The sequence below is a fragment of the Argopecten irradians genome, chromosome 5, assembly GCF_041381155.1.
Source record: "Argopecten irradians isolate NY chromosome 5, Ai_NY, whole genome shotgun sequence".
NCBI lineage: Eukaryota > Metazoa > Mollusca > Bivalvia > Pectinida > Pectinidae > Argopecten > Argopecten irradians.
The window spans coordinates 12,815,552-12,828,058 of NC_091138.1; the positions used below are offsets into that span (position 1 = coordinate 12,815,552).

A 12,507-nucleotide genomic window follows, 5' to 3' on the forward strand; every position below is an offset into this window, starting at 1 on the left:
GAATGAATTCCTCTTTATTAATAGTATATAAAACTTCCCAAAACCGATCCCTCCCAATTCCGAATACCGGACCGATTTTGAGATCGGAATAGTCAAATATAACTAAAATACACTTCTGAAAACCGGTCTTACCTGAGCGACACCGATAGATTGCATTGAGGTCTGATCAACCGACCGTGAAATACACACGTACCTGTACCATAGTTGTTGCATGCCATGTCCTGGGGCGTGTATACAGATTTGAAGGCTTTAGGTACACGGTAATTATACCCGAGATCGTGGTGTGATTATTTAATGATGCCTATTGTTTAGATATCTAACGAAGGTCTACCATGTGCACACGGTTTGTTTACTGTAGGAAAACAAGCAGAGCTAGTAACAAAAAGAAAGTTTCGTATTCAAATCACACGGGTTTTTTTATTTACATATGTAGTTGTCGGATAACGTAAATTATCTGTATGAAGAGGCCGAAGCCTTGTATTGTTTTAGAAAATGACTATATGTCATATAATGACCGGCATCGACTGATCATCGTGTAATTAGACCATACAATTTGATTCTTGAAGTAACCGGAAGCGATCGGTCGTATGTACATGTAGGTTGCAGACGAGAACATCCCCAAGAACATTCACGCAACTAACTAACTAAACTACGTTTATAAGCGGTAACAAAGTCAAGTTTGCTGTAATTCATTCCTTTTAAACGTATGAATCTCTCTTTTGTGATAACATTCACATTAACAATCAATATCGGTCGGTTTTAACGAACACTAGGCATACATGCGGTGCACTAATGTAAAAAACAACTTCCGATCGATTAAATCCGGATCGTGATGATCGGTATTCGGTTCACTTCTCCAAACCGATCCCTCTCTAAACCGGCCGAAATTATATGCACCGACCATGATCGGTTTCGGGAGGTTCCACTGTACCATGTGTTACAGCAAATAGATTAAAAGTATTGACAAATCATTTGGTCTTGACCTATATATTACTTTGTCTAGTAAATATAACATGATGGACACTTTAAATTTAATTCAAAACAGGCAGTGGTAATCAATCAGAGTTATAAGGGCTGTGTGAAAATTAAGTACTTGTGATATAAACTGTGATCAAACAACAAGTATATATATCTATATAAAATGAAGAGTAAAATCTTGATTAAACAATCATCAAATGAAAATGTATTCAAAACTGTAAGTTAAATACATATTAAAATAATCTTACTGTTTTGTAGTGAGTTTGGATATATCACATATATCACACAGGGTTGAATAAAGTGTCAGTAAGTATGGTAAAGTACTATGTATATCAGATGAGACACGAAAGTGATTTGTCACGAATACAGATTGCTGATACAATGGGTGACTGAATTCAATAATGTCTGACTCAGACAACGTTGATGATGAAGAAAATGTTTATATGTGAAACAGTTTGGAAATCCACTGCTACGTATACTGGATCAATAGAACAAGAGAACACTCAGGCCTTCATGTGGTGTGTATTGGCGAGCACATCAAATCTCTACTGTGTTTTTCTCCAGCACCGCACCAAAAGCTACAGGCCAACGACCGAGTGTGTGAAGGGCCTGTAGGCATACATCGGGAAGAGAATACTGTAATGTCAATGTATTACCTGTTACTTGTCACCACTTGAATCTCACTTTAGAGCCCAGATACTTTCCAAGACAACATCATCTGTTTCTACCACCACTATAGGCCTAACCATATAGGCTGCTAGGAAACACAGGCTCTTGATTAGTTACATTATCAAGTTTATATATATATACAATAAATTCTAAATGATTAAATACAAAATTAAAGACAAAAAGTAAGTAAGTGCACTAGCTGCTTTTGACTTGAAAAAAATGTAATGTATACTGTCTGTTTAAAGTTTGTATGAAATTTATGCTTTCAAATATTTATGAGTTTTAATTTTGTTGAAAAAATGTATGATGAACAAGCTCACACTTATCAATGCTATATCAGCGATAAATTCGCAAGTTTTACCCCACCCAAAAATATTTCTCACAAAGATCATGGACCTTTCCTACGAGTGCAGGAAGGTTTATAAATAGCAATATGTACTCTGTGCCACTATAACTGTACATGTATGTATTTATACACCGTAATGTCAACAAGATTAAACTAATAGATGGTTTCCTTGATGATGTGTTGAAGCTGATCACCATGTCACTTAATGATAAGTATCTTCTCTTCCCCTTTAAGTGGATAAATCCTAGACCATCTTCCTACTCACACACTTCCATTTCACATACACATAAGTATTTACACACTTGTACCAATATGTCCTTATATTGATATTGGTTGTAGAAGAAATGTGCATTTATTATCAGTCAAGTCCGTCAGAAACTTTGAACCCCACCCAACCAAGTTGACCTTTTTATTGTTGGTAAACAGGTCAGGGTGCATTGTTTGTTTTGTTTATAATTTAGACATAAAGCTATGAATCATATATCAATGTATTTTTTTTAAATCAGTTAACCTGTTTTAAACTAGTGGCGAGGCACAGACAGCCATCTTGAATTCCTATGAAAACTGAACTCCTACGCACGTAATAAGTTTCCTGGACATAATGTTATTTTCATAACCATAAGGAATGCAAACAATATCACATTGTTTTTGTTTTTCCCCTGCTAGGAGACATCTACAATTTTTTTATCTTTATAGTAGCCACCTTTATATATTAATGTCGAAAGAGATATACACCTATAGCTAAGTCATTAAAGAAAATTGGTTTACAATGTGTGAAAAATAACTTAGTCCACAAATATTTTACATGCAAGTTAGAATTTTTTTTTATTGATATATGATTTATCAGAAGAAAACAGACTGCTTTGAATCCCCATATTATAAGCTAATTTGCTAACACATGGTCCAGAGCTAATTTCCAAATCTAGCGGAAGTTTCCCATTGCAATAGGAATGTAAGTTGTATTTTGATCAATCTTGAGAGTTTCTGAAGAGAGAGGCTTGGTACATTAAGTTTGGTCCTATCAAATTTCAACACCAACAACACACCCAGCATGTCAACAAGTATATCTAAACAGGAGACATGGGACAAGGAAGTAATTCCAACCGTGTGGACAAAACAAAATTGTTAAATTTTCGAGGCGATCTGCCCCTTTATCAAGACAAACAAAACAAACACCATAACATAATAGGATACGAACAGTAAAGCGGGACAAAGTAGGTAAATATTAAACTATACAGCACAACGGAGCGCAATTTACCCTTCGGCAGTGGCAGCCGAAGGCCGGATCGACAGAATGCTAAAATATGAGCGATGACTGAAAAGCGTGCCACGTGTGACGTCAAATGTGTGGCGAAATTGATATATATATAGTGCTCATTGGTATAGGATGCAAATTTAGTCACCTATCTTCTCAGTGTGTTGACAAAGAAGCAAAATCCCAAATTTAGTCGCCTTTTGCTGGGCAGCATATGTAAAGGATGAAAAACTTGTAGAACAAAACGGGAAAATGCTGGAAGTAGGGATAATTAATTGAAAAGCAAGTGATCAATTGATGTCGATAAGTATATTTAACATTCGTTAATGCCTTTGGGATAGCGGGTCTGTAGATAGGTAATCCAGAATCTCTCTCTCAATCGAAGCTTGGTTTGTGTCCAGTAGGAATAGTGCTCAATTGCAATCACCTACATGTCTTTAAACAGGAGACATACACATACACTAGCCTGTGGGGTGTATCAAAACAATATCATTGGTATAAATGAGTCAGTGTACATTAATTAATATACCATGTATGTGTGTGCGGATAGATTATACATGGTCAGTGTCTGAAAATACATGAATAAGCTATACATATTTGGTGAATGATAGGTAAGACCAAAGTGGTAATAACTGTTTTAGTTTTGGCGAGTCACTTTTTCCTTTCTCTCCCAAGCCAAAAACACTTATAATTACCGCAGGAACACAACCTAGCTATTTACTGGGTAAATATATGACAGAGCTTGATTTGAAGAATCTTGTATATATATATTTGAACCTTTCACAGGAAATCCTGTTATAATATTAGATACATCAATTTTCTCATCCAGACATGTTAACCTTTGGTGACCAAAAAGAGGTAGATTTTTTACTCAAAAGCGGTAGCATTGCATGCGGCATTTTTCGCGGCGCGTCAGAGATATATAAATATCACTAATATGCAAAATAATTACAAAAACATATTTTGTTAACAAATTATGTTTTAACTTTGATTATCACCATAGGCCTTGGTGGCTCATTTTGCATTTTTTAATGTTAATTGAGGCTTACATTAAATTTAGAAGATGCAAAATGCCAATAAATATATTGTATACTTTTATTTCAATGTATTTATCACCTTTTTTAAATATACATTTTGTCTATTTTTTTCACTTTATTTAATACATACTTGACTCATTTTCTTTTGATTTATGTAAGAAAAAATACAAATATTTGTTTCTAAAACGTTCACCAATATTCTAGAAAAATAATCCCCCTGCGAAAATTTTTTTTTTTTAGTGAATTCCTGAAATTTTATACCAAAATCCGGCTCCTTTATTAGAATCACCTCATTCCAAAATGGCGGCCATTACGATTGCAAAGTTTATGACTTTCAGCAGACACTATACGCCTATTTTACATTAAAAACGTGAGTAAATCATTTCAATTAATATGAATTTAAGGCAAAGCCTCAGAAGAGCGCAGCTCCATGTCATGTAAATACAGGATTATATAACATCATAACTTTATATTGTTTACATTTTTCTACGAGATTAACAATAAAATATATTTCACTGACATGCACAGGATATCAATAGTTGGAAAGAATTCGATATAATCCAAATGCAATAGTCAAATTTACTTTTCATCAGATGCGGAGAAAACTTGGAAATATGCCACACATGTTATCAAAAATACGCGGGAAACAGTTCCGTCATCTTTGGCGTCAGGTTTTGTGACATCACTGCTGACGGTGCCGTGCGCTTGAGAACATACAGAGTACCCTATTATTATATTTGGCCAATACATTTGTTGCGTTGTTCTTGTATATATGGAAGTTAAAGTAATTTTAAAGCGTATCCCGATGACATGTTTGGTCTAGTACAGAAAATTTCTAATCTCGCCGTGCTGATAACGAGAATTAAAACATGGCTGCCTACATGGAGGCGCGAGACTTTTCCCGCGGGACACGATTTCAAAGTCCAAGGGGTACTGGAATGTATTGGAATCTTTATGCTCACACACGTGTTATGGATAGTAGAGCTTCGCTCTACGCGGCCTTCGGCCGCGCAGAGAGCTGCGCTCTTATAAGCAGTGTTTGTTTTTGAAATGAAGCTAACTAGTTTTTTAGCACAAAATTTATTGAAAGGCCAGATGATTGTTTCCTTACGGTAGGCCTACATAATACACATCGTTACACTCAGACACGTGAAATTAGCGACACCACCAAGCCAAGGTGGAACTAGCCCCAGGCTGTTAATTAGCACCAGTGGGTGTTGGTCAGGGAGTGTTCACACCTCCTTTGTTTACTTAATTATCAAACCAGTCCCCCTACACTGTCTGGTATGCATTTTGAAGCCACCATGGCAGCCCCACCCGACTATAAAAATTTCAGAAATCGGAAGAAAAAAAATAAAAAAGATGTTTTGTCAGAAATCGGAATATTTGGATATTAAAGCGGTAGGCGGAATATAAGCTTCAAAAGCGGTAGACTTCCGCCTGAATCGGTAGGGTTAACATGTCTGCTCATCAGCAACATGATATAAACTTTTATATAGTTTTTTTCTATCAATGCAAATTTAATATTAGGAGTTTATCTACATTTAAGAACAGTTGATAAAATAATGGAAATGTTCAGTGTATACTAGAGTTATCTAATTAATCATTGAAAGGTGAAATTCTATGATTACAGCTGATACATGTTTAGATAATGTTTTACATGTAAACAGGATGACAACTGAACAAGATTAGATAAATAAGATGCAAGCAGGTACATTTTATATAATTGTACATGTATATAAATTTCTATATCGGATCTTATATAATTACATGAATCTCAATTTGAATCGTCCAACATTTTCAAATGGAGTCTCCTGATCACATTTTCCTCCTAAATGTGAAATGATTACTAAAAACGTCATGATGAAGACATATTTATATACTTTTATATTATATAGACCCATATGTTCATTGGAAAAGGTCAGAAAGCAGCTGGTATTTTGTCTATCTTCATTTCCTGACGTCATATTAAACATGTATAAACACACACATTTATCATGACGTCAAAATTGATGTCAAGGTTAAATTCATGTTATATTTGATACACTGTTGTTGTACAAACTCGATTTGTAACAAGCATATTATCATTATTATAAATCGTAAATTTGTATTAAGCTGCATGAACAGCGAACTCTGAAGTAATCTGTAGTGACAGCTGGTACTCAGGGTTTGTGTTTACACCGTCCTCATATCATTTTCAAGCACAAACAAGAGGCCCAGAGGGCCTGTATCGCTCACCTGGTTTGTAATGCCAAGTAATATTCTGGATACAGGTTCATTGTTTATTTTCTGAAGAAATTTGAATATTTACCTCTAATTCCCCTATTGGGCCCCACCATTCCTGCCCCCTGGGGGTCAGAGCCAAAATTTATACAAGCTCTATTCCCCTTCCCCCAAGGATGTTTGTGGCCAAATTTGGTTATAATCCATGCAGAACTCTATGACTAGTAGCGATTTATAGGATTTACCTTTATTTCCCCTATTGGGCCCCGCCCCTCCTGCCCCCAAGGGGTCAGAGCCAAAATTTATACAAGTTCTGTTCCCCTTCTCCCAAGGATGTTTGTGGCCAAATTTGGTCACAATCCATGCAGAACTCTAGGACAAGTAGCGATTTATAGGATTTACCTTTATTTCCCCTATTGGGCCCCGCCCCTTCTGCCCCTGGGGGGTCAGAGCCAAAATTTATACAAGTTCTGTTCCCCTTCCCCAAAGAATGTTTGTGGCTAAATTTGGTTACAATCCATGCAGAATTCTATGACTAGTAGCGATTTATAGGATTTACCTTTATTTCCCCTATTGGGCCCCGCCCCTCCTGCCCCCGGGGGGTCAGAGCCAAAATTTATACAAGTTCTGTTCCCCTTCTCCAAAAGATGTTTGTGGCCAAATTTGGTCACAATCCATGCAGAACTCTAGGACAAGTAGCGATTTATAGGATTTACCTTTATTTCCCAATTGGGCCCCGCCCCTCCTGCCCCCGGGGGGTCAGAGTCAAAATTTATACAGATTCTGTTCCCCTTCCCCAAAGAATGTTTGTGGTCAAATTTGGTTACAATCCATGCAGAACTCTATGACTAGTAGTGATTTATAGGATTTACCTTTATTTCCCCTATTGGGCTCCGCCCCTCCTGCCCCCAGGGGCTCAGAGCCAAAATTTATACAAGTTCTGTTCACCTTCTCCTAAGGATGTTTGTGGCCAAATTTGGTCACAATCCATGCAGAACTCTAGGACAAGTAGTGATTTATAGGATTTACCTTTATTTCCCCTATTGGGCCCCGCCCCTCCTGCCCCCGGGGGCTCAGAGCCAAAATTTATACAAGTTCTGTTTCCCTTCCCCAAGGATGCTTGTGGCCAAATTTGGTTACAATCCATGCAGAACTCTATGACTAGTAGCGATTTATAGGATTTACCTTTATTTCCCCTATTGGGCCCCGCCCCTCCTGCCCCCGGGGGGTCAGAGCCAAATTTTATACAAGTTCTGTTCCCCTTCCCCAAAGAATGTTTGTGGCCAAATTTGGTTACAATCCATGAAGAACTCTATGACTAGTAGCGATTTATAGGATTTACCTTTATTTCCTATATTGGGCCCCGCCCCTCCTGCCCCCAGGGGGTCAGAGCCAAAATTTATACAAGTTCTGTTCCCCTTCTCCTAAGGATGTTTGTGGCCAAATTTGGTCACAATCCATGCAGAACTCTAGGACAAGTAGCGATTTATAGGATTTACCTTTATTTCCCCTATTGGGCCCCGCCCCTCCTGCCCCCGGGGGCTCAGAGCCAAAATTTATACAAGTTCTGTTCCCCTTCCCCCAAGGATGCTTGTGGCCAAATTTGGTTACAATCCATGCAGAACTCTATGACTAGTAGCGATTTATAGGATTTACCTTTATTTCCCCTATTGGGCCCCGCCCCTCCTGCCCCCAGGGGCTCAGAGCCAAAATTTATACAAGTTCTGTTCCCCTTCCCCCAAGGATGTTTGTGGCCAAATTTGGTCACAATCCATGCAGAACTCTATGACTAGTAGCGATTTAAAGGAAATGTTGACGGACAGACAGACGGACGGACGGACGGACGGACGACGGACGACGGACGCCGCGCCATGGCATAAGCTCACCGGCCCTTCGGGCCAGGTGAGCTAAAAATGAAAAGAACCCCACTATTTTATCCAAAAGCACATTCCAATTATATAGCTAACAGAGCTAGAGAAATCTCAATGGCCATTGTATCTAAATTGGACAGTCTCTGACATTGATTATGGAGCTCCAGCACAAACCCTGGGTACAAACATACAATATGAAATTTATTGAATAAACAGAGATGCATGTACCAACTTTTTAAAATCTTGAGACGTACTCCATTTTGGAGAAGCGAGACCTCATTACTGCTTTGAGCTACTTAACAAACAAATACTTTTACAACTTCTCATTGTTTCCTCATCATGTAATGATATTGATAAGAAATACAGCCTTTAGTAACCTCTACTTATAAGTTCATTAGTATTTCTAATTAGTACCAGCATTCTAATTTATAATTCAACAGATGTATAATGTGATGGATATATCTCTTCAACTGACTCTACATGCTAAACCAATCAAGAAATAAGATTAATTTTGAAAATCAATATATTTAAAAATACTTAAAATCCTAATAAACTTGTACTAATTCTATAATCTTGTTTATCAAAATACGGAATGGTATTTGGGTTTTCCCAAATCAACAGGAAAACCAACATCGGTTAGAAAGGCCTTTAGTGGCAATAAGTGGAGTATAACAGTAATCTCCAACATTTCCTCTAACTAAAGAGAAACTGTAGCAGCCATCTTGAATTTCTAAGGAAACTTCTAATGCACATACGCTAGATATACAATGAAACACAAATCAGGATTTGTCACTGAGATCTTATCAGGCCTACTACCACACCAGTATGAGAGCTGTGGTATCAAGTGGTTAAGACACCTTAACATATAAACAAGCCTTTCACCTCTGGGTCACAAGTTTGAATACGATGAGTAGCAGTTGCTAGTTATACGTATGGACAGCTGGTTGATGTTTTTTTTCTGTGTACACCAGCTTAAATATTTCACCACCTAAACCTTGCATGTCATTAAATGACCCTGGATTTTAATAGGACTTTAAATAATGGTCAGTGGTTTTTCTCTGGGTATTTCGGCTTTCGTCCTCCTCCAAACCTGGCATATCTTTAAATGAACCTGGATTTTAATATGACCTTCAAACACTAAAACATCTTTTTGCAGATCTAGATGGGTAAAAGTGGCCTAAGCAGCAGTTATCTGTTGAATCAATATGTCAACATGATTAGTGAATAGATAGTGAATTACAGTCCCAGATAGGGAACAAGTCATTGAACAATCCAATCTGGGTAGACTTGATGCTGAAAGAGCAGTTGATCACCTTTAGTGACCTTGATATCAGGTGAAGAAGCTGTTAAGAGAATATTATCTTCATCAGCATGTTGTGTATTGCTCAGTAATCAAGGGTTAGTGACAGATCTCAAAATACCAAATATGTGAATAATATACTTACGGAAGTCACATATAGATCTGTATGTATACAGCATGTCTGTGTCACAGTGGTAATCGTGCCAGCGATATCCGTCCTGTCTCTTCATAAGGGCACAGTCCTCGAAGGAAAACAGACCCAGGGATTTACTCGGCTGACCAGGGGCCCAGTAACTCCACTGTAGACGCTCACCTATACAACAATGCAGTGCCAATACAATCTAAATCTCTCAACGCTTCATGATGCGACTGATGGAGATACCAGAAATATATTGATCAATTAAATTCTATTGAATATTTAGAGATTTTATTTAATGAATTATGAATACATAAATTGTCACACATTTTAGCTGATGAGAAGTCAGTATACTTCAAGGTTATATTTATCCTGTGTAATTAAGAAAGGTTTGTTAACATACCTGTTGTCCATCTCCACACACCTCCGCTCCTACTGTTAGCACCTATCCATGTCCCTGTGTTTGTCCATCGTAAACTACCTAACGTCCGTTTAAGGAAATTCATAATATGTTCATTAGGAATGGACACAAGTTCTCCTCCCCATCTATGGCATTGTTCTCGAGCCTCTACCCATGTTCCTTCACGCGATACAAACACATAACACTTGTCCTGAAATGTCCGCACACTATAATGTTTACTCAGAGAATTACGTACAACAACAGGACATCTGTATAAATCCTTAGAAGCTTCGGCTACAAGACAAAAAACATGTATTATATAAAAAGAATGGGAAACCATGGGTATGTACAATGTTAGAATTACACCCGTGCCCCCCCCCCCCCCCCCACCTTAATATGATGGGGTATAAACTTTAATCCAGTCATATTTGAGGGTTGGTTAGAATTGTCAAACCTGCGGGAAGTTTCTAGTATAGCAGACCCAAGTATTCATTTTGAATTGCCGCTTCGAAGTGCCAACAAGGGTGACCACCCCCTCCTCCCACCCCATGTTTTCACTATTCCTACATGCATCCTTCATTTGAATCATCAACAAGGTAAACTTCATGAGTAGTTGTGTTTACAAATAAAATCAAAGTCTATGAAATCATTCATTACGCAAGTTTAACACACGCTAGCTGCTCAGCTAACTACCAAAACGGAATCACAAATTTTTTTCTCGTATAATCTACAATGCTTTCCCTGTGATTCCTAGTTAAATACTTTTTGGAAAACTTCAGTTTTTAACCAAAAAAGGGTAATATTTTATTTCATAAAAACCATATTTTTCATTTTTGACCGCCCGCTAATGCGGTCATTATATATACGGGTCGCCGTCAATAAACTTGTGATATTTTGCAAAAAAATTGGGGTCTGCTATACTAGATGTGTTCTGATTTGTAAGTAGCCTTATTGTTTATTCTTTAGTGTCATGAGTGTTAGCTCTATATTTATTTATATCTCTGTTGTGTGTTTGCTATATAATGTTACCAATAGATTTGATGTTCATATGTAGAACCTCACTTTGATAAATGCGAATACAGCCAATGAATGCGATTGAGGCACCTAATTCGGCAAATACACATCTTTCAACCCCTTTTAATTCTGTAATTAATAGATATCTCACTGCAAGGACGTATATGAGAAGGATAAGTCACACTGGGTTTTGGGGAAATCTAAGGCAGGCGCTTTTGTGTTTGTGCAATGACCGTGACGTTGAGCGACGACTGATTTTCCTTTGATATCCGCCGGCGCAGCCTTTGATGTAGCTTGCGGGTGCGAGGGTTACCGCCTTACTTTCGGAAGCGGAGCCGTCATTTCATGAGCTGTCGATTTTTTTTTACGAAAATTTAAGACATATCCTCTAAATATTCTGTCTTTAAAGCAAGTAATAAACGTCGTGAAATTTAATAAACTTTACATTGGTGTTTCGTTTGACTCGATAAGACAAGAATTTGTTGAGAAAAACGGTTTTTATTCCCGGTTCATAGGCGTCTCGCGTGGTGTTTAATTTGGGTACCATCACCTTAGTAATGTAAAGAGACAGTCATGAATCCTTCTCACTTATAAATCCTTGCTCACTGCGATTAAAGGTATATTGTTATGAAATATAAAAAATAATTTTATTTTTTGTTATTCACTAGTATGTGGCATTTTGTACACATGCGTATTTAAACATTATAAAATATCTTTCAAAATACCGTTCATACATTGATGATCAGTGAACAACAAAAACATAACAATTATTTACTGTGACAAGTCTCTGTGCCTCGGATATCCATTTGTACCTCTTCTACACTACAGTATCCTTTTATTTAGTAATTCGGTTATCATGCTATCATGGTTTTACACGTTTGATACTGTACAGCTTTAGACTGTCAGGCTGTAGGCCTAGTGCCAGTACTAGTGGCTGTCTGCAGTACCAAGCATGTCGTGAGAACCATGTTTACTTTATCGTATTACTTTATCGTATTCCCGTTCAAATTCCACCAAAACAAAGCCAAATTCGTAAAGATTGGCTTCACAAATACCACCACTTACCTAATTCAAAAGATACCATTATACAAAATGCTAAAATCGGAGAGAGAAACCGAAAATCCATGACGATATTCGTTGTTGACAGTTACTCCTCGACGTAGATAATGTTATGTTATGTACGAATCTGGGTCACCCTAAAGGTCAGACAGTAAATAGCTTGCGCTTTCCTGATTGGCTAATAATATTAAGGAATGTTTACTCCGATTTGGAATAACC

General features: G+C 37.5%; 1 protein-coding gene across 2 annotated transcripts in view; it reads right to left on the reverse strand.

The window, feature by feature from the left end:
• The window catches only part of LOC138322898 (uncharacterized), a 36,082-nt gene extending 23,633 nt beyond the window's left edge, over positions 1 to 12,449 (reverse strand). For both annotated transcript variants that reach the window (XM_069267107.1, XM_069267106.1), the window contains exons 1-3: positions 12,295 to 12,449; positions 10,219 to 10,509; positions 9,825 to 9,992 (exon numbers count right to left, since the gene is read on the reverse strand). In XM_069267107.1, coding sequence (XP_069123208.1) covers positions 9,825 to 9,992; positions 10,219 to 10,509; positions 12,295 to 12,355 — 520 coding nt within the window. In that variant the 5' untranslated portion in view covers positions 12,356 to 12,449. The remainder of the gene's footprint in view (positions 1 to 9,824; positions 9,993 to 10,218; positions 10,510 to 12,294) is intronic.
• Between the last annotated feature and the right edge of the window lie 58 nt (positions 12,450 to 12,507).